The 27,259-nt window shown below is 36.4% G+C and overlaps 3 protein-coding genes across 7 annotated transcripts; 1 reads left to right on the forward strand and 2 right to left on the reverse strand.

Annotated features, from left to right (window-relative positions):
* The first annotated feature begins 6,093 nt into the window (after nt 1-6,093).
* On the forward strand, nt 6,094-11,857 carry LOC130434832 (plasminogen-like). Of its 4 annotated transcripts, none has more exons than XM_056765189.1 (9): nt 6,094-6,213; nt 7,272-7,561; nt 7,633-7,798; nt 7,909-8,033; nt 9,394-9,471; nt 9,622-9,783; nt 9,985-10,091; nt 10,481-10,626; nt 10,751-11,857. In XM_056765189.1, exons 5-9 carry the CDS (start codon nt 9,398-9,400, stop codon nt 10,862-10,864), a joined length of 603 nt encoding a protein of 200 aa, XP_056621167.1. In that variant the 5' UTR covers nt 6,094-6,213; nt 7,272-7,561; nt 7,633-7,798; nt 7,909-8,033; nt 9,394-9,397; the 3' UTR covers nt 10,865-11,857. The 4 variants fall into 4 exon arrangements, with proteins under 4 accessions (XP_056621167.1, XP_056621168.1, XP_056621170.1 ...); XM_056765190.1 differs by having other exon boundaries at nt 7,636-7,798; XM_056765192.1 differs by having other exon boundaries at nt 6,111-6,213; nt 7,444-7,561.
* A 151-nt stretch (nt 11,858-12,008) lies between these two features.
* LOC130434831 (DBH-like monooxygenase protein 2 homolog) lies at nt 12,009-19,092 on the reverse strand. Its single transcript, XM_056765188.1, is given in 14 exon segments — nt 12,009-12,199; nt 12,384-12,492; nt 12,584-12,714; nt 12,864-12,923; nt 13,007-13,103; nt 13,586-13,677; nt 13,825-13,991; nt 14,071-14,173; nt 14,257-14,412; nt 15,515-15,598; nt 16,650-16,802; nt 17,765-17,911; nt 18,756-18,860; nt 18,862-19,092. Coding segments are annotated over 14 exon segments (1,707 nt in total). The 5' UTR covers nt 19,027-19,092; the 3' UTR covers nt 12,009-12,061.
* Nucleotides 19,093-20,259: 1,167 nt separating this feature from the next.
* Nucleotides 20,260-26,545, reverse strand: LOC130434208 (DBH-like monooxygenase protein 2 homolog). Of its 2 annotated transcripts, none has more exons than XM_056764213.1 (14): nt 26,194-26,545; nt 25,508-25,654; nt 24,822-24,974; nt 24,006-24,089; nt 23,772-23,927; nt 23,521-23,623; nt 23,272-23,438; nt 23,056-23,147; nt 22,865-22,961; nt 22,694-22,753; nt 22,012-22,142; nt 21,815-21,923; nt 21,059-21,118; nt 20,260-20,769 (listed from the first exon to the last, which is right to left on the reverse strand). In XM_056764213.1, exons 1-14 carry the CDS (start codon nt 26,461-26,463, stop codon nt 20,632-20,634), a joined length of 1,767 nt encoding a protein of 588 aa, XP_056620191.1. In that variant the 5' UTR covers nt 26,464-26,545; the 3' UTR covers nt 20,260-20,631. The 2 variants fall into 2 exon arrangements, with proteins under 2 accessions (XP_056620191.1, XP_056620190.1); XM_056764212.1 differs by having other exon boundaries at nt 21,059-21,121.
* Between the last annotated feature and the right edge of the window lie 714 nt (nt 26,546-27,259).

Genomic DNA, 27,259 nt, shown 5'->3' on the forward strand with positions numbered 1-27,259 from the left:
GTTTATTATTTTTCATTATTATTTTTCATTATTATTATATATATTTTCATTTTATGTTACACTGAAATGTCTCGATGTTAATAGATATTTATGGTGAACATTTATATCGTGAATGTAATGCAATATACTAAAAGTTACCATTCTTTGTACTATGTTATGGTAGTTGTATTATGCATTTTGCTCGAAGCAATAATAAAAAAATAAAAAAAAAGTTCGGGTGTGGGTCAGGGTAAAGGTTTCGTAAGACTTGAAATACACCAAGGATTTAGTCTAAACACACAAGCCACGCACAGGGCTCCACATATTCATGCCGCGTTTCACATGCAGTTTTCGGTTGGGTTGGGATACTAAAAGAAGAGAGAAATGAACATTCAACACACAAATACGATAGAAAAGCACTTCTATTTACCACTGATGTGTGGTGCGATGTACAACACCTGCTAAATTGAACCCTTTTCCAATTCTCTCTGCTTTAAGTCTCCCGAACCGGAAACTGCCTAGGGTTCTCCATGCGAAACGCGGAAGTTAGGCATGCATAGATTTTTTTTCTTAATAATTTTTCAACATTTTACAGATATGATTTTATATAATATAACATACATTTTACTATACATCTGTCTGAGTGTCTGACTATCTAATTTCTGTAGTTATTTTAAATAGATACTACTACTTATTCAATAGTGCGTACTATACAGTAAACTTTTGTAGAAGTTTGTGGCAGTTTGAGCAGCAGGTGGTTGTTGATCCAAAATAATGCATTTTTAAACCGATGCCTTGAAAACATGTCTGCAGCGGATACTTTCCAGTGTATCTGTCACATGCTCATCCTCCCTTTCCTTAGGAAAATTATACGCAACATTTATAAAACGTCATAACTGATCCCGTCTGATTGATGGCCATCAGCTGTGGAGTTGAACACAACAGATGCCATCATTCCACGCTCCTTCACAGCATCATCAAGCTACACCATTGGTGTTGTTTTGAAGTTTCGCCCACCAGCGGCGGTTTCTACAAACTGTACCTTTAAATACTGGTATCTATTGAATAAGTACTAGTATCTATTGAATAAGTACTAGTATCTACTATTTAGGTAGTAGTATCTAATAAATAAGCACTATAGTGTCTAATGGAATAGTTACTAGTAACTAAAAAAATTACTAGTCGCTTTAAAATAGATAAACACGTAAACCTAAAGGAATAATAGACAAAATCACTTGCCATATCCACAAAGAACACTTGGGAGCAAACCACACGTTAACATTCAACCATACCAGACAACAATGGGGTTGGATCTATATAAGAGTCTATATAGTCCACTGGTGATGTGGGGATTGCTGACAGGTGCGGGGATTGCTAACACGGGACAGGCGAGGGAGCGTGGAGGAACATGGGAAATGAGTCCAGGAGGAAACAGGTACAGGAGAACACCGCGAAGCCGACGGGACTGTGACAGAGAATCACATATAGCAGTTTACATTAATTGCCTGTCACAGTTTATATTAATGTTTAAATTAAATAAATGACAAAGAAATTCCAAGTTTTCACAAAAAGTAAATCCTTTCTGGATGTTACTGTAATTTGATTACCACCCATTTAAAAGTAACTGTAATTAAATCCATTTACTCAAATTTTGTATTTTCAATTACTAAGTTACATGTTTTTCGTTACTCTCCAGCACTTATGATATGAAGAAAGATTGTTGTAATTGACAGATTCATTCACCTGAAGTTGCCCGTTGCCAGGGATGGGCATAAATACATGTAAATGTATTTAAAATACAAATACAAAATACTGTGTGGAAAAGTGTATTTAAATACAAATACAAAATACTGTGTGGAAAAATGTATTTAAATACAAATACAGTATTTTGTATTTTGAAAATACACAAAATACATGTGAAATTGGTGATTCAGTGCAGGTACCCCTATTAGGCTGAAATCTATCTGGGCCTATTCTAAATGCCAAAAAGCATGATGTGTTTAACTGCTAAGAAACTTTCGTTTTCATTTTATTTACCGCTTCCCTTCCCCTGCCTGGTAGGAAATACATAACTACAAAAAAAGACACTTTATAAAATGTTTTATTTTATTATGTTTTATCACCCACGGTGGCTTAACGGTTAGCACGTTCGCCTCACACCTCCAGGGTTGGGGGTTCGATTCCCGCTTCCGACTTGTGTGTGTGGAGTTTGCATGTTCTCCCTGTGCCTCGGGGGTTTCCTCCGGGACTCCGGTTTCCTCCCCTGGTCCAAAGACATGCATGGTAGGTTGATTGGCATCTCTGGAAAAATTGTCCGTAGGGTGTGAGTGCGTGAGCGAATGAGTGAGTGTGTGTGCCCTGCAATGGGTTGGCACTCCATCCAGGGTGTATCCTGCCTTGATGCCCCGTGACCCGAGGTAGTTCGGAAAAGCGGTAGAAAATGGATGGATGGATGTTTTATCACCATCATAACTTCAAACTCAGTAACAAAAATAGAAAGTTTGTCTAAAATAAAAAATAAATAAAATTAGAATTTGGCATTATTCAACCAAAGGTTGTTTTTTTTCTACTAAAAGCTAAAGATTTTGTGTGGTGTATCATTAATCAGTGTCATCACAGATGCACACAATCAATACAGATTGTTGGGTTGTAGCTACAGCTGAAGCTCACGTGCATGAATGTTAGGGCTGGGGAAGGGCGTGTCTGGCCTGAATTATGTTGGTTGATGCACGAAAACACCCTGATAAAAAGGTTGACTGGCTCAAAGTATTTTGAGTATTTTGAAAATACAAAAATACTCATCTTAAATGTATTTAAATACAAATTACATTAGATTTTTCCAAAGGCTTTAAAATACAAAATACAAAATACTATTTTGTATTTCAAATACGTATTTTAAATACATGTATTTGAAATACTGCCCATCCCTGCCCGTTGCCAGTCGCTCTTCTTGTTTTCTTTGTGATACTGGAAATCAGGGTACACGGTCTGAAGTTTTGCCAGAAGGTGTGTTTGCTGAGCCGGTGTCTGTTTTGAGGTATTTCTGCAGACATGCAAAACAACGCTGCTAAAAAAGAGGTTTATTATTAAAATCACTTTTATCTATAGATACATTGTACATATAGTCAGGGGCAAATCATGCAACTATAAAAGCATAAAGACAAAACAAATAATAGATTTCTCCACAATACAACTTAATTTAAACAGAAAACTGATTATTCATGAACCAGAAATGATCTTTGTGCACATAACACCTCAAAGTGTGTGAAAATATTACTATTAAATCATACCAAGTTAACTTTAACGTTATAAATGGCCCTTAAAATTACTTAACTTTTACTTGTTTAAATAAACAAATACTTTAATGTGACGTAAAACACAAATGTCTAATTCTGACAAATCACATGATCAGTAACAGTAATGCTGTTTCAAAATATATTGACCAACAAACAGCACAGTTCATGTCCTTGATTAAACAATGATTGATTGAAAAGGAACCAGTCTATCAGGGCGATTGTTTTACGGTGTGTTATACAGATTTTTTTCATTATGTGTTTAGCGTTGTGAGGTGAGCAGTGCCCCTCCAATGAACACACTGCCCCTCTCACTTTGTACACCCTGGCGCCAACTCTGCTTGGACCGTCATGTCGGGGTATTTAAACACGGTGTGTCGAAAATGTAAAATTTTTATATTATATATAACATTATATTATTGCACATTTTACTAATCCATATTACTGGCTAATCTACAAAAAAGATGAACACTGGTAATGCACATTTGCTATGGCTGAATGCAGAGTGAAAGTGCTTTCATATAAATTGAAATGTTTTTTTTATCCCACTGTATCTAATAATCTCCTTATAGCGTTCATTCCTTTTCCTGCATTTGGGCCAACATATGAAATATTAATTATAAATATAGTTCCTTGCATCCTATTTTTCCCAATTCTCTGCCATCTCTCCAATACTGTCATCGACTTGAGGGCGGCAGCAATTAACAGCCAATCAAAACGAGAGTTCCAGAAAGGAGCAGGGCCCATGGAATTAATTGCCAAAAGTCAACTCCTGCGCATGAAGAATCCCAGCTCACGCGTGCATAGATCGAGTAGCACTTGTGCGTGTATTTAATACCCGATCTCAGGTCTATTCTGCAATGTAAAAATAGTCAGTGGTATCCCCAGAATGTGTCTGTAAAGCTCAAAATACACCACATATCTTTCATTACAAGATGTTGAACATGGCCATTTGTGGCTGCAATGGAAAACGCGTTGTTTTCGTCAATGCAAATGAGCTTCAGCTCATTTGTATGCAAAATTGTATGCAAAATATGGGAAAAGGGTGATATGTAACCGAATCTACTACACCCCTCACAGCGGGCCCTCGAACCAGGTCTGTCCGGCATGGGAGTCAAGGGCTCTAATGAGGAGGCTAGAGCATCGCTGAAGGTCTTGGAGTGAGGTCTACACAGTGCACAGCTCTTCACTAGCTGGCCAAGGTTACACTTACACGTATGCTGTATAAAATGTTGACCATTCATGATTAATCATCTGCATGCATATTACTTGCAGACAAAAACACAGATATAGGCAATACATTCATTCAGAGTAAATGTATATGACAGACAGGTATAAAGATCAGCAACCAGGTGTTATTATGCCATGAGTAGCAATTTTTGCGTAACTTATTGTCTTAAAAATGCTATACCTTTCTTTCGTTGTAATGAATAAGCTCTACTGAAATTATGTCGTCACAAGTCTTCTGAACCGGTGGACACGATGCGTTTTACCATTAACGTTATAAGATAACACCTGTCTGTGGACCATATTAAAGTCTCAGGCTAACATGCTAGAAACATTAATAAAGAAAGGCGATTTAAAAACGATGTGTATTAATGACTTCTTCCGGAGATGAAGCTTGAACGCGAACAGCTAGCACTTATCCACAATCAGTTTTTTGGTAAAACCAATGCTACACGTTGACTCGCTGCAAGCCGAAGCTTAGATTTTTCAACCTTTCAGACTACAGGGAGCTCTAGCTATGTGATATTTAACTAGTGAAAATGTAATTACAAATATCAAGAATTTGTTTTTTTACTATTTACAACTTCAGATATCAAGAATCGACATTTCTGCGAGTGATTGTTGATCAAAAAATGCATATCCTGAGAATGATTAAAAGCTAATTTGGCTTGCCATACTTGACAAGTTTTGAAGAAGTTTAACCGAAGTCTCAGGGGCCAAATCAATTAAGTTCATGAAACTCTATAGAACTTTTGAAAATACAAACGCTTATTTTATGTAATTTATGAACAAACATTGCTAGACAGTCAGACAACACAATCTACTTAACAGTTCAATTTAATAATTGACCAAATTTGTGCACATTTATGTAACAGAATAATGAATGTGTTTCTTTCATGTGCATTTTGGGACTGTTTTCGGCATTTACACAATTTTAGGCACTATGATGATACATAATACATGAATTATTGAATTTTCTGCACAAAGTGAGCAAAGTGCGGATGGAAGTCAGAAAGTGATTTTCTCCATGGGGAATTCACCATCACAAGCTCAAAATACCTATGTTTTGATTGTTTAAATTGATTAAACCATGAAACCACAATGTTTTTATTGTGTAGCAAAACTGTATGTTTATGATGGGGGAAATGTGAGTATTGATTGAGAAATGAAGGGAAAAATGCCTTGTAAACCTAAATCTGAGTTCGGAAGACTTTCTGCAAGGCTTAACGAGGTTTAAAGTAGCTAAATATCAACCAGGGAAGTCCACATTTCTTTCAAACTTTGTCATAAACAATATAGCTGCTGTTAAAAGAAAGAGACCGATCGTCCATTAAAAATCAAAATTTGATAAACAAAATGTATTTAATTTGGTTTTCCGTGTTTTTTTTTTTGTACGTTAAGCCGTTTCCTTATAACTAGTTTTGGGGAAAGAAATGCGTAGCGTTTGATTTTTTTACTTTATCTGTTTAACATTCTTTTGACAGAAGTAGTTTTTATCACAAGTTGTTTCAATTTGTGGACTTTTGGAGTTGATATAAAATATTGATGGATGACCAGGTTCATGTCCTTGTTCAGATTATGATTAACAGAGGAGGGACTACACTGTGATGTTGATATACTCACACGCAGAACCTCTGTGCTCAGTTCACTTGTTAAAGCTCCACCATGGAGCTTGTAAAATCGGGTCTTTTATTTAGTCTTTTTCTCTTCTCAGGTAAGTCAATGAAGTGTCACTCATAAGTGATGTTTTAGTTTATTTCTGTTATCCCTTAAACAAGCGTAAAATATATGAATGAATTTATAAAGGAAGGATTAAGTACCTTCTATGATTAATGGCACTCGTTTTGATATCTCCAGTCTTCCTAAGGGGCTGAAGTACATGTAAGGTGATGTTCTGTAAGGGGTGCGGGGGTCAAGAGTACATTTTTCAAACAAATGTGCTCATCCTTTATCTTGTCAAAATCTCCAATTCATTTTCTTAACTTGATTTTATAAATAATTAAGGATACATTGTCGTTCAAACGTAAGCTTTTTGGGGCCACGCAATATTGTTTTGATTTATTTAGTATAGTGTTCTTTGAATCACAGTAAAATACTTTCTTTTGGTATGGAGGCTAAAATAATAATTTGTAATGGTAAATGTTTAATATACTACATGATATACTAAATAATAATATACTCGCTAAAATTTAGGGTGACTTACTCATTTATATATTTTAGAATGATAGTAAATTCAACAAAATGGAATAATTTAAATGAAAGGAAACACAAAATATGCTTAGAATTTGCAGAACAAATTTTCTATGTTATTCTAATTCCCTTAGGTTGAGAATATTGAAATAGTTCTTATCTGGGCTCTTATTGGCTGCTTTCTATTCAATTTCAGCTTAACTTTATTTGTGTCTACAGATATTTATGCAAACATTTCACTTCTAAACAGTAGTGTATAGACTAATGGATGAAGATTGTTTTTACTGTGATTTACGGACTCACTCGAGTTGTAATCTTAGTACACAATTTAAACATTGTGGCCACTAAAAAAACAGCTAGTAAACGTGCGCAAATATGGACATTTATGGTTTGGTTACAGATGTTTGAGAGATGCCAATGAAATACTGTATCTTGACAATGACTAGAAATAGGCCTATATGTAGCTACATGGAATTCAAAGTCATAAATCATAATCATGAGAAAAAAAAGAAATAAGAAAGGTTGAATCTCTATGTTTGTTAGAGATTGTTTCCTGTGATGTCATAATCTGTTCTTTATTAGCTGCAGAAGATTGTATGCACAGCATAGGAGAAAAATACAGAGGCAAGATCTCCATCACTGAGAGTGGACACACCTGCCAACACTGGCCTACCGGGTATTATTTGAGAAATGACCCTTTACCTCCTGAGCATTCATGAAATATTTTAACTATACAAAATGTGTGTTTTTGCAGTTTTTTGTGGGGGAAGTGGAGGATAACTATTGCAGGAACCCCATTGTACAACTCAGGCCCTGGTGCTATTCCACAAATCCATTCATACTCTTGGAGTTCTGCTCTATTCCTCAATGCAGTAAGATTCACTTCTGTCAGACTGAAATTACTTTGTCATATTCAGTTTATCAATGATTGATCTCTCCCTAGTAGAAGATGTACCGGACACAATTGTTCCAGAACACACCTGTATTACTGGAGATGGAAGCTCATACAGGGGAACTGTTTCTGTGACCAGATCAGGAAAAACTTGCCAGAGTTGGACATCTCAAACACCTCACATGCATGACAGAACTCCTTTGAACTACCAGTCCAAGTAAGCATTAATGAGTTTGAATGAACATGTTTAATGAACATGGATAAGAGATTGAAGTATGGATTATTTATCACCCCCACATTGTAACTTTAAGAATAATTTCATTCCAGAGGTCTTGTAGAGAACTACTGCAGGAACCCTGATGGTGAGGGAATGTCCTGGTGCTACACCACAGACCCTTGGACCCGCTGGGAATACTGCAATGTGCCCAAATGTGAAAACCAACCTAGACCTGGTCTGTACTGCATAAAATGCTGTTCTCTTTATCATTTTATGTTTGAGATCCACCTATGGAAAGGGTATCTGTACATGACCTCTGTTGAAGCATCCAATTGCACCAAGTCTGGCGCTAACTTCAGTTGCAATTCGCTTCTAGCAAGCTCTTTGCTTGTCTCTACGCTACGCTAGGTCGATCTTGCTGTATGAAAAACTACAATGTCATTAGGCGGGGTCGTTCTGGAATAGGCCCTGGTAGTTTTACTTTCGATTTATCCATACATCAAACCGAACAAGTAACGGTACATATCAAAACAATAATAACATGAGCCTCCCAAGATGGAACTGCAACATAAAATGCAGGGCGTGGCGTCAGCTTCACGTTCCCTATAGCGTCGTGTGTTGGGTTAAATCATGCAGAGGAATAGCCTTCACTGCTTGAAAACTGTAGCCATTGCCATGCTTTGCCTAAGAGGCTTCTCCGGTTGCTACAGAACATCTATCCAGTTGTCCAGTTCTACCAAAGGTGGATCGCGAACACAAGATGATGAAAGAGAACAATTGGTTACTTTTCGTATCCCCGCTTCTCTGAAACATCGAGTGGAGAGATTCTCCAAGTTTGCCCCGCTTGCTGTGCAAGAAGCGAATATGATCACTGAGGTAAGGTAGCGCGTGCAGGTGCTTTTATGCATTAGGTGAGGGGGCGGGTCCTCCTCTGGCATAGCGCACGCGCTACTTTCTGTCTAGCCGGACTTGGTGCCATTAGATGCTTCTTCAGAGCCTGAGGTACGGATGCCCTTCCAATAGATCGATCTCCTAACTTGATGTTTCAGAGCACCGGAGTTACGAACAGTACCCTATTGATTCCGCTTTGCCTTTTTATACCCAACTGGTAAAATATGTAACTACGTAGATGTGTGTAATATATGACACGCATGTTCCTGTCCAATCAGATGATTTGACATGTGGACAACCAGCAATAGAACCTAAACGCTGCTCTGGGCAGCGAATCGTTGGGGGGTCTTAAAGGGATCGTTCACCCAAAAATTAAAATTCTGTCATCATTTACTCATTTGTTACAAACCTTGTTCTGCTAAACACAAAGTAAGGTATTTGGAAGAATGCCAGTAACTAAACAGATTTCATCCCTATTTACTGCAATAATAGGGAAAATAAATACTATGGGAGTCAACGGAGGATGAGATCTGTTCCTGACATCCTTCCTTTGTGTATAGCAAAACAAAGAAATTTATAAAGATTTGGACCAACCTGAGAGTTCGTAATTGATGACAGAATTTTCATTCTTTGGCGGAGGTACCCCTTAAGCAGGAGAATAGTGACTACTCATAGTTGATAGTAATTGTAATTTTCTATCACAGTGGCATGAAGACTCATGTGTGTGGTGGAACTCTGATTCACAAGGAGTGGGTCCTAACCGCAGCTCATTGTCTTGATGGGTTAGTGGCTGTTTTTATCATAACTATCTTACCATTTAAAGTGCTACTGTATTAAAGCAAATGTTTAAAAAGAACTGAAAGGTTCATAGGTTTTCACCAGCTGTGTTGCAATTAAGGCAAATTATTAAATGTTTACTTACTATTACCTAGGTCTGAAAGCCACAACATCTTTACAATCCAACATCCCATTTACACGATCTTCCTTGGAATCCATACAGAATCTGCTAATGAACCATCCAGACAGGAACGAGGTTTTTCTAAGAAAATTATGGGACCATCTGGAACTGACATTGCTCTTCTCAAGCTAGACAGGTTAAGTTTCTCTCCTCTGTAACAGTGACATAGGAATAAGAAAGTCAAATGAACATTAATTTACTGTCAGATAAGGTTTTTTGAAGGTTCTATTCCAATGTTTAATCCCATGTTACAATTTTGATTCATGTTGTCTAAGCCGTATTCAGAGCATAACTTGATTTTTCGAGTCAGAAAACAATAAATTTTGTCTTATTTAAGGCCTGCAGAATTAAATGATAAGGTATCTCTGGCATGTCTACCAGAAAAGGACTACATTGTACCACATGGTACAGAATGTTTTACGACAGGCTGGGGAAAAACAAAGGGTAGGTGACTTTAACAAGTGTTGTAAAATTGAATCTTTATCAAATATATTTGTATATTTTACCCAAAATATGTATTCTCATCATTCATGTCATAACAAACCCGTATGACTTACTTTCTTCTGTGGAACACAAAAGGATGATAGGGACTGGAGCTGTTAGCAAAGAAGATACAAAAATATAAACAGCTTACATCACTGCAAAATAACACATGCGACATCTTTTCTAGTTTATACTGGCATTAAAATTGACTCTGTCAGTTGCGATCACCATTTACTTTCATTATATGGAAAAGAAAATCCTGTAGGGTTTGTGTGCCACAGATGAACACCACAGAAATGCTCTTGCTTATATTATTTGTTTTGCTGAATTACCTGTTTTTTGTTCTTCAGGAACTGGTGGACAGGGTTACCTGAAAGAAACCAGCATCCCGGTTATAGAGAATAAAATCTGCAAAAGTGCATCGTCTTTGTATGGTCATGTGAAGGACCACGAGATCTGCGCTGGGCTCAGAGAGGGCGGAACAGACTCTTGTCAGGTTGCACAGTCTAAATCCCACAAATCTAGTTTTGAACCATAATTTTGATACTTGTTTTATTCGCAGCGATGGTAAAACTTGACGGACTGAGTATGTGCTACATTTTGTTTCCTCTCCTTTACAGCGGCGGCCCTTTCGTCTGCTACGCACAGAACAAGTTTATTCTTCAAGGAGTGACATCATGGGGAGATGGCTGTGCAGATGCCATGAAACCTGGAGTATACATCCGTGTCTCTAAATTTGTCGACTGGATTGAAAAAAGCATTAAAGAAAACTGATAAAGGTTCATGTTAAACACAAACATCGCCAACTGATGTTGATAGGATTTAAAACTCTAAATTGAAATTTAATCCAAATGGGTGTGAATTTTCTTCTGCAGAACAACAAAAAATGTATCAAATATGTATAGAATTTGTAATAAATCTCCATAAAAGGGAAGGAAGGAGTCGGGAACCGCAAGACATTTGAAAACATTTAATAAAGTAATATAACAGCCGGCGGCCCCTCACGGACGACCGCCGGCGAACAACAACACAGTAAAACATAAATACATATACAAACACTTCGGGCCCGGTCCTCTCTCTTCGACGGTCCGGTCGCTCGTTCCTTTTATATGCTCCCAATCTCCTACGTGATTCGAGCCCGGTGTGCGCACAGCTGGCGCTCATTCACAATTACTCACCGGACTCGAACCACGGTCTCGCCCCGCCTACTCTACTACAGAATTATTTTAATCAATTGCTTAAATTTAATGTTATTCCCTATTGTGATTCTCAACTAAAGGTATTTTGAACCTTTGTTTTTAGATACTCTTCATTCACATATATATTGATTCTGTCATAATCCAGGCCTCAGGGCTGCCAAAATTTCTGATTTTTTTGGGAGTTTGTGTGTTGCTTGGGTTTGGGAATCTCAGATGGGGCAGATGTTTGGGATGTAGGAATGTCTTAAAAACAAACTTGCATTAGAAGTGCATTTTTTTTTTACTTTCAATATTAGGTGAACTGTCCCTTAAAAAATCTTTATATGAATATCGTTTTTTATTCTTAACTTTCTTACTTAATTTTACTTGTACATTCTTATATAATTTGTACCTTCAATTTCACTTTACATCTGAATGTCTATTTTCTGTATGTCGGTCTGCAGTATGTTTTTATATCATTCTAAATCATAATGTACTTTATAACTTCTATGTTATATAAATAAAATTACTAATCATTTCGCTAGATAACACCCTTACTCATCGGCTTGTGTCGCGTAGAGCCTTTTGTAGCTGCGATGAAACTGGAACTGAAATTAGAAGTCCATTATATGGATAAGAACTCTGGAAAGCTTTCCTCATTGGCCTTTCAGCAGAAGAAATAACACACAGACAGTTTGCGGGTGAGTGTATTATCATGACATTTTATTTTATAGTGAAACACTCCTTTAAAGTTTAGTAGGCCCATAGCACTGCCAAAGAAATGAGCAACAATATCCAAGCAAGACGTTCAGAGTCACATCCACTCATGCAGGGTGCCGATGGAACCACTTTGAGATCAGGAATCTTCCCAATGTTGCCTGAAATGTTTTTCTGAAAAGAAATTTGTGAAAAGAAAGTAGTTCAGCATCAAGGGCCACTGTTACTTCACTACTTCAATGAAGATATTGATATGTTTACTACTTAATGAAACAGTTGTGGCCCTTGATGCTGAAAGTGAACGAAACTGTTGTGTTTGGCAGAAACTATTACCATTGTGCATTTTTTGCACACTTACATGCGAGTCAGAAACGATGACAAACTGGTCGATTCTTTTCAGTGTTTGTTGGTACTGATTGATAGACGTGTCATTCCAAGTCTTTGAAGACATCATCGAGAGCCAGTTACTAAAAAAAAATAAAAAAACAGAGTGATTATACGGACCAATTCCAGGAACGCAAAATGCGAAAATCAGAATGGTGTGAATAATTGATTTACTTCAGATCTGGTTTTCCCATCTCAGTTCTTAAAGCAGTTAAATTAGGGAAGCTCATACAGCCGGTCAGACTCATGGCAGGATAGTAGAAAAGAAAAGCCAAGCACATCTCATCTGTAGTTGAGAGACCACCCTGCAGAAAACATTTACATTTACATGTTTGGCAGGCGCTTTTTATCCAAAGCGACTGTCAGTGCATTCAGTCTGTACATTATTTCTTAGTTTGTGCGCTTTTACACCGAATTTTTATTTTATCAAGCAATCGTTTGTGAAAGTACAAACCCATGTGAGTTTTGTGCGAGTGGCCGTGTTATAGGTGCACTCCACCAGCAATGTGTCCCCCTGTTAGAGAAACATTCAGAAATATAAGTCTTTGTTAACTGAACTGAATAGAAGTTGTTAAATGGCACATTTATGGTTCTTACCAGCTTCACTGTCTTAGTTTTACCCAAATTCGTCACTCCCTGATATTCAAAATTATAGTTTTCATCCACAGCTAGCAGATCGATTTGTTTTCCGTCTCTGAAAAACATAAAACAAATATTTTTAAAACATGAATCTGTTCAGAATGTCCAGAATTCAAGCCAAAATGTTAAAACAGCGCCATAAAGTTTTTGCAAATTACACGGAAATTTGTAATAGAATACACTTGAACTTTTATGATAGTTTCGTGGTCCATTTAATCTCAAAAGCTCCCATTTAAAGGCACTGTTCACCCAAAATAAAAAAATTCTCATCATTTGCTCACCCTCGAGGTGTTGCAAATCTGATTTTGTTTGACAAATCTTTGATAATTTATACAGATTTGGATCAACTTGATGGTGGGTAAATGAACACAGAATTTTCATTTCTGGGCGAAGTGTTCCTATAGAAAAAATATGTACCTGGCACCCAATTTGCGTTTCTTGGGTATAAGACAGTCGTACAGTTAGGAACAACATGAGGGTTGATAAATTATGATATAAATGACATATTCTTGTCATTTATTCCTTTAAGATGTTTACCTGAAATGGCCAACTCGCACCTTTCGTCCAGCCAAGTGTGTGTGTAACATTACAGAGAACACCTGAAGATCTTGTGGAGTCTGAGACAGATCCTGCAGAACACAAAAGTATGTATGTAAAATGTATAGTTTAAATGTACAGTTAGATTTGGACAAACACATCTGCCATATAGCCTAAATGATAAATGTATATTATGCATTTGTCTTTTGTGTATAGAATATGAAAACCCTGAAATGTACCTGTGGAATAAGCGCTGTGTCACACAAGCCATATGTTAAAAAATCCTTCGCCTTAGGTGGGACGGCGTACCCGTGGGCCAGCACAAGCCCCGTTCCCAAAATGGCTGCATCATGCTGACGGAGTTTAGATGTATAATAGAATCGTAGACCTGAGTTGTCAACTCGACCTTTGTAAAGAAAGCAAAGGATTATCTCAGTCAAACACCTCTGATTTCAACAGTGATATTTCACTTTGTAAAACACTACCTGGGATTTTATTTGGGTTGTTGTAATGCACTTCAAGCCTGTAGAGAACGTCGTCAATATTCCCTCCAATCGGAAGACCCGCCACTGTAGGGAACTCAAAAGCCTGTTACCAAACATAGCAAGCATAATTTAATCATGGAGGTTTTCTTGAATAAAAATGCTTAAATCCTGTAAACAGATACTGACCCCTCCGCCAACTCCCCACACCGACACGATCTCCATACATTCATCATTATTCACCCCTGAGTAACATTGTGATTCATAGACTTCTGTCACACCCGGCGGGCAGCGATACAGCAGCAGGTGATGCACGAGATCCAAGTTTTGGATCAAAGGTTCAATCTGGAGATGATGAGAGACGGTCAGAGATGAAGATGAATGTGTGACAGAACATTCTTTCGGCAAAACTATTCAAAAATATATAAATTATATTTCTGCAACAAAATATAATTTGTTTGAAACGCTTCGTTATAATCTTGTTGCATGAACTTAATTTTTTTAGTAGTCTTGATTAAATTAAATTGTGTCTTGCCTATACTAAAATAAAATGTGTTAAAAAAAATAGACGTTATGTCTAATAGAAATTAGACATTTTTTATATTAATTATATATTATTTTATTTAACTTCGATAATACGTTATTGAGTCAATAGAACTCTTCTGAAATCCAAATAAAGTATTGTAACCCCGGTTTTCTGAACAATGGTAACCACAAAAAAATAGAACATTTTGTGTTGATTAAACTTAAGCAAGTTAAGCAATTTGAACAAGCAATTAGAACATTTTTAGAACACTGTTCTAAATGTAAGGCAGATATTTAATTGATGGTTCATATGATTGCACTTAATGTCTGATGGGCTAAATATGGTATATATTTGAACCTAACTTTATTTATGCCTATACATTCACATCAAATACTCAAGTCGTCTGTATATTTGCATATAGGCTACAAGATTATATATTATACTTGTACTGTACATCAGATCCAAGTGTGTGTATTATTAATTTTTCAATTCACAAAAATTGCAGTTCGAATTGCAAATCAATTGTCTCTTGTGAGCTGTTCTATGTTTTAAGACCGTTAGTAGATATATACAAACATTTTCTCCTGTTCTGCATATCATTAGTTAAACCATGGTTTCAGTAGTACGATTGGTTTTGCAATTTGATTTTGCAACAACAACAAAAAACATGTTTACACTATTACCATAGTTCATTTTCAATGGCCCAGAAGCACTTCCGCTCGCAGTTTAGATGATTCATTTAATTACTTTTAATCGTACACATGCATAATTACATTTTGTTTGACAGTTTGATTCGGTTTTATTTTTATTTTTTATACATTTTATTTGTTGTTCAAATATTGGACAAATAAGGAACAACAGAGACTTAAAACTGTCTCCAGCAGGTCTGCATCCTCCCCATAAAGGAGTTCAGAGACTCACCCGATAAATGTGATGCTTCTGATTGAAAGCTGGAGTTCTCATGATCTTGCAGTGATAGTGGGTTTGGTTGGTTGGCACCGTGAACTGGAAAGAGTGTACATTTAAATCAATCTCAAAGAGCACACAGATTCCTGCATTTTAAATATCGCACTTAGTCACACAAGTAGTTCTGAAGAGGGAAGTCACTCCAAATATTTTTCTGCTTGACTGTGTCTAGAATAGTGTTGTTTGCTTTTTTTTTGTTAAAAAAAATCAGCCATTTCTCTGTGACGTATGTGAAACAAAAAAATACAAGTTTTGTTTCATTTTATGAACTGGGGAACTGAGGACAATAATCCAAATGAGAATTTTGGGTAACAGAGTGGTCAATACTCACTATTAACTAGTTGTATTTAGCATTATTGGCATAATGGCTGTTTATTAGTACTTATAAAGCACATATTCAACGTGACCATACTCTACATCCCTGATCCCAATCTATAAACCTAACTACCTTACTAACTGTTAATAAGCAACAAATTAAGAGTTAACTGGGGAAAACCACATAGTTAATGATTTGTTAACAGCGAGAATTGCCCCCTGTATGGAAGTGTGACCCAATATTGTTTTGAATTTGTTCTTATTTTCAGAAAATTGCAAAACTAACAAAACAGACTCAATGTTTGCAGATCTCGAATACTGCAAAGAAAAAAAGTTCACATTCACATTTAAACAACAAAAAACTAATGTTTTTGCCTGTCTTTTAGGATCAGTTACAAATTGACCATTTGATGAATCAAGCCGGATTTTTTCAGAGCTTTCATGCATCTTGGCATTCTCTCAGTCGTTCACATTGCTGTTGGGTGATTTTAAGTCATTTCTGAAGTTTGTTTTTATTGAAATTCAACAGACACTGGAATTTACATTATACATGCCGACATGCTGATTAAAACTAAAACTAAAGTGGTCTCTTCAAAAAAAATTCACGGTTGTATTTCATCCCTAAAGTGTTTTAGGGAAAAGTAAAAATGTAAACGTGTCATACAATCTGTAACACATGATACAGAAGAATCAAGTTTTCTGCAATAAAATGATTCTTTCTGAAATTGAAAATGCACCCAACATAATAAAGAAAAAAGGATTCAATCTCTCTTACATTGACCATGATCATGTCGAAATACTTGCTGTCTGGAGGAGTTATCCGAGGCATGTACCTCAACAGGTTCACCTCCTTCGTGCCCCTTCGGGTACCGTGATACGTGATGTCATCGGTCAGTCCATACGCATAGATGAGCTTGATGGGCAACGTCTAATTTAAAACATAAAAGACCCGTTTCATTTCTAGTCTTTCAAAAAAGAAAAACTTTGATAACACAAGCTTAACCAGATCTACAATTTCAAGGGTTTCTGAGGTCATTCGTGCGTTTGTTCTGAACACTTTAAGGAGGGCTTAAGAGCTCCTGGCAAACAGGACAGAAAAGACTTTCTGGTCTCAGGGGCCTGTGTGTTTGTCATTGTGTGGATTTCAGCACAGCAGTGAAAGGTTCCTGAAAGAGGACACCAACAGTACTTACACAAGTCTAAATTGTTGGTTTCATCCTACAACACATGGTGTTCTGCCTACCGCTTAAATCTAACACACAATGAACGGGGAGTGTCTGACTGATCTGTTGTCAAACACTACTTTATGCCTTCATCATAGATATACGGTTAACACACATCTCAGGTGTGATTTTAAAAAACAAGCGATAGTAATATGTACGTTTCGCTTATCTTAAGACAACAACAGAATGTGCAGAAGACATCAGGTGAAGTCAGTTTACAGCGGTTGCTTCACAAACAAATGCTGGATTCATGATGGCTCATGTTTCCAGTTTGACGTGTGGTCCCATCTATTGTCACTTCTAAAACAATGTGCACGTTGTAAAGACATAACGCACTCATAGAGAGCATGTTTCCAGTGACGCATTTATCATGTGAACCTTCATTTATAAGAGCAATGTGCCGATATGCAATATGCTTTAAAGACCTAACGTGTTTGCGCATTCACTCAGATAACGGAATGTAATAACAGCGGCTCAGTTTTTAAACAAACTTCACCGACACATTCTGTGGACTCTAAAATGTATATTACATTTTGCAAAGAGCTAGATTGGGGGACATTTAAAATAGTAATTTGTGGGGTCATATCTTACTTAAAACACTTTACACGTGATAACACGAAAGCATACATATGGAGAGATGTAAAACCTATTAAATGATCATACTCACAGTTATCGGAAAATCATTTTCATCACAGGACTTGATGGACCTCTGAAACTTCATGACTGTTTGTCCATCAGACTGGGTTAGAGACAGGAGTTTGTAGTCTTGTTGCTTGTCAATCACAGGCATGGAATTGCCCACAGCATGATAGTCCTTAACGTGATATATCAAGTAATGCATGAAACATGTTCTCAAACTTTGAATTGTGATATTTGAAAAAGCAGATAATATGTTTAATATATTAGGATTTCTTAAAGGTAAAGTTCGATCAAAAATGTCCATTAGCCGTCTGTAGTCTTTAATCTGTGGCCATCTTTGAGAATAGGAGGAAATACATCTCTTCCGTCCGCACCTGACCAATGAGTGCTGACTTCTTATACTTTTCTACTCTTTCTATCAGAAAACAACAACTTAGCTTTGTAGACTGTGCTGGACTATATGAGGCCAGTTTTACTGCACTTATGCATTTTGTCGTCCTTCTGTTCGCTTTGGATAATAGCGTCTTCTAAATGACTAAAAGTAAATGCTTTTCCTCTTGTCAGATGACTTTCATTCTTCTGAAGAACACAAAATAAGATATTTTGAAGAAGAATGAGACCCAGTTGACTACTGTTGTATGGAGACAAAACCATTGAGACATTTCTCAAAATGTCTACATTTGTGTTACACGGAGGAAAGAGTCATATATGACTTGAGGGAGAATCAATGATAACTGCAAGTTTATTTTAGGGTGAACTATCCCTTAAAGTGCTCTAGATAGTTGTATCTCGAGAAAATACTGGCCTGTCTTAACACACCACGCCTCAATGGAAAGCTTATTTATTCAGCTTTCAGATGATGTTTAAATCTCAATTTCAGAAAATTGACCCATAAGACTGGTTTTGTTTTCAGGGTCGAATAGAAATATATCATAAAAATTAGGTAATCGGGTATTAACAACAAGAGTGAAAACATCAGTGATATATTGACACTCAAAGATGAGTCTTTAGACTTCTACCGTGAAATAAGTGCCGTCCGGTCCAACCCCTCCAATGACAATGTCAGCTCCAGTCATTCCTCCGTTGGGGCTGAAGCCAAAACTGACCCAACCGCTGGTGTTGACGGGTGAGCTGGAATACGATGGTGTCCTGGACCTCATCGAATCCCCACTTCAGTCGTACCTTGTGCTCAGAATCCAAGTGTTCAGAGAAGGGAAGAAGAGGATCATCCTGAGCCCAGCACAACTGGACTGAAACCAAGATCAGAAGTAGAAAAGATAACAGACCCATATCGCCCTCTAAAAGAACTGATAGACAATCTTTCTCTTTCCGAGATGTTTTAGAAACTAGTCTGTAGTGCACTTCAGTGGGATTCTATGTAAGCTCGGTCTAACTCCCACCCCCTTTACCTCACATGGTGTCACAGGTCTCTGGTTCCAGATCACCTGGACATCACAGTATTACTTTGACTCAACAAGAAACAGAACATTTTCACTTAAACGTTTATTAAAAATCCCAAAGGTCCGGCAAAAAAATACTAATTTCTTTGTCATTTTGGACAATTAAATATAACAACGTCCACATTCACTCTTTATATGGTCTGATAACCAGTGGGTAACTTTAAACATTTCTCATTAACTCATAAACAAAAAAAAATGTATTCTACAGAGAAAATAATACAGATTGCTTTTTGGGTAACACGGTCTCATTTTTAACAAAAGTTAGCTACATTAGTAAACAATAATAAACAATATTCTTCTGCATTTATTATATTAATTTCAATATTTCTGTTTTTTAATCTATCTCTTAACATTAGTAAGCGTACAATGAACTAACTCGAACAAACAATGAACAACTGAGCCAGTATTAATTAACTATTAGAAATGTAATGGTGCTCATTGTTCGTTCATGTTAGTTAATATATTAACTAATCTCATAGCAACAACAAGCTCAAACATGCCCGTCTACAACGGCATTCTGAATTTCAATGAATTAAACTGTTTGTTTTTTTTTATTTCAAAAGAACGCACACATTCAAAGAGATTTAAGTTTAAAGATGACAACATTGCCACTTATATAAAGTCAAACCAAAAATTATTCAGACACCAGACATCAATTTTTGATATTTTTTCTTAGTCGGTGCAGGAAACTGTAGTTAATTTACATAAGTGAGAATAGCAAAACTAATTAAACTGTGACACCACTTTACACGACTAACTAAAGAAAATTAAGCATTGCTTGCCCTAAATTGGTATAATCTAATCGTGTAATAAATTTAACAGCTGACAGCTATATAATCTAATCCATTACCTACTATCAAAGTTATCTGACATTATCAAGAAGAATTTGTTCTGACACAGCTCTTGTCATATTTTATTGCCATTCTCTAAAGTGAATAAACTATGATAATGTGATAAATGTTGAAGGTGTCTGAATACATTTTGGTTTGACTGTCATATTCAAACAGACTTAATAGTTTGTGTTCATGTTTGCATTTTACAAAAGCAAAGAAGCAGAAAGACCTGTTTTCACCAGTGTTTTTTTTTTATTTTAAACAGTTGATAGTAAAATGTAAGACGTGAACTTTTGTAAAAAGCCAAAGATAAAATTAGATAAAGCATTTATCATCAAAAACCACTAAAGCACATTGCATATAGGCTACAGCCTGACCTGATTTTCTTCATATTGCCCCAATTTTGCTACACTGTATGCTTATTGTAAATGAAAAGCCTGCAGTAAATCTCAATCATATTATGTTTTGTTAAAGGGATAGTATACCCAAATGAAAAAAAATCTGTCATCATTTACATTTAAAAAGTTTGAGTTAAAGATTTTTACAGACTGCAGGAGTAAGTGAGGTTGAAGTTGCCAAAATATGTAGCTAAATACAAAAAATCATGAAGAGATCCATTGCACCGCCAAGCAGAGAAGCAGCGACATCCAAGCAAGACGTTCAGTGGTAGAGCCACTTACACCAGGTGCAGAATGATTGACTCCGAGATTAGGAATCAGTCCCATGTTGAATGACTCGTTCTGTTGGAGATATTTATGGGAAAGCATGTCAGGTATTGTATCCAAAACAGTGTTGACACAGTCTGCCCTTATCAAAACAAGTATGCAGACAAAAACAGTACAGAAATAAGTGGAATTACTTATAATAAATGAAAAAATTAGAAAGAGTTTGAGTTTAATATTTTTACAGACTGCAGGATTAAGTTAGGTTAAAGTTGACAAAATATGTTGATAAATAAAAATGTTTAATGACAAGATCCGTTGCACCAACAAGCAGAGAAGCAGCGACATCCAAGAGAAAGTCACTTACACAGGGTGAAGAATAAGTGACTCTGAGGTCAGGAATCAGTCCAATGTTGTATGACGCATTCTGCTGGAGATGTATATGGAAAAGGTTGTCAGGTAATTATATCCATGTGTTGACACATGCTGCCCTTATCAAAACAAGTACAGTATGCCAACTAAAGACAAAATCAGTACAGAAATAAGTGAAATAAATAACAATAAATGAAAAAATGAAAATAAAACATTTACACCGTGGGTAAAATAAGTATTGAACATGTCATCATTTTTCTCAGTAATATATATTTCTCAAGGTGCCGTTGAAATGAAATTTCTCCAGATGTCAGTAACAATCCAAATAATCAATACATACAAACAAAACAAATAAATTGACAAATTAAGTTATGTGTTATAAAATGGAATGAGACAATGAAAAGTATTGAACACATGAAGGACAGGAGGTATAAAAAGGCATGAAAAGCCAGTCTATTTTATTTCATAAAACTTAATTTGTGAACTAACTTGTTTTTTTGTATTGTTGGATTATTTGGGATATAAACGACATCTGGTGAAGATTTCATGTCAACAGTACCTTGAGAAATATATTTACTGAGAAAATGGTTCAATATTTCTTGTACCCGCTGTATATAGATAAACAAATACTCAAAATTATAGCAAATTATTGAGTTTTTTTAAAGATGTATTTATTTAAAGAAATGCCAAAAAAACTAACAAATAATGTTAATAAATAATAAATGCATATGGTCCAAGTGTTGACACTTACATTTGAATTAGAAACTATGAGTATCTGATTGATCCCCTTTAGCGTTTGTTGGTATTCATAGACAGACGTGTCATTCCATGTCTTTGATAACATCATAGTGATCCAGGTCCTGTGAAGATATCAAATAAAAATCACATTAGGCAAAAATGTCATAAGGCACCTCTCAAGATCAAAAAATCAATTTACTAATGTTTGACCTGTCATCTATTGCCCCCATTTCCGCTTTCAAATCGTTCGAATCAGGGATGCTCAAACAACCACTCAGATTCATAGCGGGATAGTAGTAGAGGAACGCCAAGCACATTTCATCTGAAGTCGAGAGACCCCCCTGCAGACAAAGCAAGATTTTACACATCCATATTGTTTTTATTGTGGGACTTTGAGTAGTCATGAGAGCTCTTTAGTTTATAGTCTTAACACAACAGCACAGTAGTTAAAGTGATACTTCACCCAAAAATGAAAATTCTGTAATCATTTACTCATCCTCTTGTCATTTCAAACCTGTACGACTTTTATTTTTCAAAACACAAAAGAAGATTATTTTAATGAAAGTTGAAAACCGAACAGCGCCAGCACCCAAAACCAATTCAAATGAATCAATGGCAGTAAATAACATTTTTCTAAATATCTTCTTTTGTGTTCTGCAGAAGAAAGAAAGTCATTCAGGTTTGAAACGACAAGAGGGTGAATAAATGAAATATTTTGGGTGTCCTTTTACGTCTGTGTTTCATTCGAAGAGAATTTCTTGTTTTGTTTTATCGTATCATATACTCTATATACTTTGAAATTTTTATTTAAAAGCAATAAATTGCATCCTTGTCATAGTTGTCATATGAAAAGTTTAATATAGAGAATTTTAAGCTATATAAATGTACTAACCAATGTGAGTCCTGTGCGGTTTTCTGTATTATAGGTACACTGCACCAGTAATGTGTCACCCTGTTCGAGAAAGAAATTGCTTTATTTTACCAAACAATAATAATTCTATACATTATAAAAAGTGCATAACTTTGATGTGTACACTTGAAATATAAGGTGACTTGCACTTACCAACTTCACCGTCTTAATTTTTCCCAGGTTAGTCGCCTCCTGGTATTCAAAATTGTAATGTTCATCCTGAGCTAGAAGATCAATCTGTTTTCCATCCCTGAAATGCATAAGATATTGAAAAATGTATTATAGAAGCTTAATACTCCTAACCAAATTGAAGGTTTACCCAACTGCCACACTTCGAGGTTTACCTGAAGTGGCCGACTCGCACCTTCCGTCCAGCCAAATGTGTGTGTAACAATACAGAGAACACCTGAAGATCTTGCGGAGTCTCAGAAAGAACCTGCAGAACAGGTTTTTAACAAAGTTTTTGAATATTATTTGCATTTGTCAATTAAAATAGATGGATTGATAACTGGATTATCCAATCAAACGTTTTATGATTTTAGATAACTGCACATATATACCTTTGGAAAATGAGTAGTGTCACACAGGCCATACGTGTGGAAAGTCTTTGCCCGGGGTGGGATGACGTATAAGGGGCCGACCGCTAGCCCTGTGGTGAGTGCGGCTGCATCGTGCGGACGGAGTTCAGATGTGTAGAAGAAACGTAGACCTGAGTGATCAACTCGACCTGTATAGATAAAGTATTGTTTCATCCAGAAGCATAGCCTAAATCCTCATCTATTTTCACAACAAAAATAAATCAATAGTGCCTGTGTTTTTATTTGGGTTGTTGTAATGCACTTCAAGCCTGTAGAGAACGTCGCCATCATTTCCTCCAATTGGAAGACCCGCCACTTCAGGAAGTTCAAAAGCCTTCAAAAACACATATTTTCAGTTCAACTGGAGATTGCTGAGCCATTTATCTGCTTTCTACTCCAAAATATGAAAGATCCTTAATCGTCCACAAACAAACCATGAAATAAAAATGGAAATGCTTTAAAATTACAAATGAGAGACTGACCCCTCCGCCAATTCCCCACACCGCCACGACCTCCATACATTGTTCATTACTCATTTCTGTGTAACATTGTGATTCATAGACTTCTGTCACACCCGGCGGGCAGCGATACAGCAGGAGGTGATGCACAAGATCCACGTTTTGGATCAACGGTTCAATCTGGAGATGATGAGAGACGGTCAGAGATGAAGATGAATGTGTGACAGATGATGGACAGGTAAGAGTTCAGAGACTCACCCGATAAATGTGATGCTTCTGATCGAAATCTGGAGTTCTCATGATCTTGCAGTGATAGTGAGTTTGCTCGGCTGGCACCGTGAACTGAAACAAGTATAAATTTGGTTCTTTTGATTTATAACTGATTTAAAGGAACAGTTCACCCAAAAATACAAATTCTGTTCAAATCTGTATTCATTTCTTTGTTCGGTTGACAAAGATATTTGTAAGAACGCTTGTAACCAAACAGTTCTTGGCCACCATTGATTACAATTGTGGGAAAAAATTGCTTAATTTTTTTCTGTTGAACACAAAGGAAGATATTTTGAAGAATGTAGGAAAGCAAACAGCTGGCACTATTGAGTACCATTTTCATTTTTCCTTCTGTGGTAGTCAATGGTGCTCAAGAACTGTTAGGTTACAAGCATTCTTCCAAATATCTGTTCATCAGAACAAAGAAATGTATACAGATTAAGAACAACTCGAGGTTGAGAAAATGATGACAGAACTTTCTGTCCCTTCAAAGGCGGATGTCTGATTTCTCTTAGCCGTTGTTGATGTTCATATCACCAAAACAAACACACCCCTACCCCCGTCTTTTGCTTTCATCAGCGCTCGGCTCAACTAATGTCTGTCCCGTGCACCTTACTGCTGAATTGGCTGCAAGATTGTTTTTGTATTTGGTCCGACTTTGTCTAAACAAACGCAATTCGGAAATCAGATACCCGCCTTTAGGTACAGAACATTTTGTTTACTAAATTGAAGTTGACTTTATTAAAGTTGATATATTGGTGACAATCATAGGTAAAATATAACAGAAAAACAAATCTCTCTTACATTGACCATGACCATGTCGAAAAACTTGCTGTCTGTAGGGGTGACCTTAGGCATGTATCTCAACAGGTTCACCTCCTTTGTGCCCCTTCGATTACTGTGGTACTTGATGTCAGCAGTCAGTCCGTACGCATAGATGAGCTTAATGGGATTAGTCTGATTATGCAATGAAAGAAGAAAAAAGATTAAACCTGTTTCCAAACATTTCAAGTAGAAGGTAAAAAGTACATGAAAAACATTATTATCAAATATGCTTACTTTACAAAAAAGAGCAAGTATCATTTACTCAAACACTTTTCCAAAGTGACTTCAAGGGCATTCAAATGAATTATCGTTATCTTTGTTCCCTGTAAATCTAACTCATACCTTCGCATTGCTAACACAAAACTTCATTGACTACAAATATTTACTCTAAGAATTTCCTAACAAACAGGATCAGCAGTTTGTACAGAAAAGGGAGTTTCGTGACAAGATGTCCCACTGTGCCGAGTCTCATTGTCTGGATTACCTGTATAGACGACTGGTTTTGTCCTGCAGCGCTTTTGTTCCAGACTCATTGTTTTGCAGCTAAAAATGCACTAAATTTTAAACCCAATAAATGGGGAGAGTGAAACTGATAGCGTGCTGAACTACTTTTCTTTGTTAAGTCCTCAGAGACAAAAACACATTCAATGACTGAACAGACTCACAGTTATGGGTAAATCATTTTCATCACAGGACTTGATGGACCTCTGAAACTTCATGACTGTTTGTCCATCAGACTGGGTTAGAGACAAGAGTTTGTAGTCTTGTTGCTTGTCAACCACAGGCATTGAATTACCCACAGCATGATAGTCCTTAACACGGAAAACACATAATGTAATATCAATCGTGCAATTACGTGAGTTATAATACAGTGTTGTGGCAATAAAATCTAGTCCCCAGTCCGGTAAACTGAGCTATTAATGGTTTGACTATGGAAAATCAAAACAAATTAAACAAATTAAACAAACAAATTTTTATTAGGCTCATTTTAGTTGTTTTGCATTGTCTTTTGGATCAAATTTCATGTTTTAAAGAGAAAGTTTAACCAAATATAAGAATGTTGTGTCTTGCGTCATGGGGGCCGGTGTAATTTGGTAACCAAAGTTCTTCAAAATATTTTCTTGTCTACAAAAGAATGACGAGAGGGTGACTTAACATTGAAAGAGTTTTATTTGAACCATTTCTTTAACAAGCAAAAAAAAAATGGTTTGGGGAATTTATATAGAAGTATTTACAGTAAGAAACACAAAAGGAGGTGAAAAAATCAAATAAACTGATTTCTTTTTAAATATTACGTTTCAGAATCACTGAAGAGTAAGTGACAGTCAAAGACGAGTCTTCGACTTTTTACCGTAAAAAAAGTGCCGTTCTGTCCAACTCCTCCAAGGACAATATCAGCTTTGTTCATTCCTCCTTTGGGGCTGAAGCCAAAACCGACCCAACCACTGGTGTTGACGGTGAGCTCGAATAAGATGGTGTCCCGGACCTCATCGAATCCCCACCTCAGTCGTACCTTGTGCTCGGGATCCAGGTGTTCAGAGAAGGGAAGAAGAGGATCATCCTGAGCCCAGCACAACCGGACTGAAACCAAGACCAGAAGCAGAACAGATAACAGACCCATATCTCCCTCTCTAAAAAGATCGACAGACTTCTGAGAAGTTTAAGAAGGAAGTGTGCATGAAACTTGAAAATAGTCCAACACTTTTTTCGTGTCAACCCCCATACTGACTCACAGCTCATCTCAGGTTGCAGTTTGTTTATTATATGGACATAGACATTTGTGCTAAACTCTCAAAGGGGCCACATAAGTCAAACAGAGATGTTTTATCACTATTGACCACTGAATAGCCATTATATAACCAGGTCAAAGAGTAACTCGTTTATAACAATAATAGTTTTAAACTTTGATGATTTTTTACTTAAAATGTTCGATCTAGACACACAAGCATCAGGGACCTTTATGTATACAATAAAAGATAAACATAAAAGAGCTGTCAAGAAAAAATATAGATTTTCTTTAACAATAGATATAGGGTGTGTGTATATGTTGCAACGTTCTGTAATTGTAGACATTCTTCTTGTACAATATCTGCAGGATATTGCATTTGAAACCTTTCGGGTTATTTTGTTGTGGAGTTTCTGTCCAGCCCATAGGCTAATCACTACATAACAATGACCTGAGACAGGAAAAATGTTTTAACAATCAAATTGGCTTTACAAGGCATTTTAACTTGCTATTTGAAATCTGGTATTGTGGATCGTGATGTGGATTTAAAAAATAAGTTGAAACTGTTAGAAGTAATGCTAAAACATTTAAAAAGTTTAAAATAGTGAGTCGCGAGGACTTGTGAAGTTGATTTGATTTTACTTGATAACTTAAGATAGCAATGTCTTTTACAGAGTATACATGTTTTTCC

This window comes from Triplophysa dalaica, chromosome 13, assembly GCF_015846415.1.
Source record: "Triplophysa dalaica isolate WHDGS20190420 chromosome 13, ASM1584641v1, whole genome shotgun sequence".
Classification (NCBI taxonomy): domain Eukaryota; kingdom Metazoa; phylum Chordata; class Actinopteri; order Cypriniformes; family Nemacheilidae; genus Triplophysa; species Triplophysa dalaica.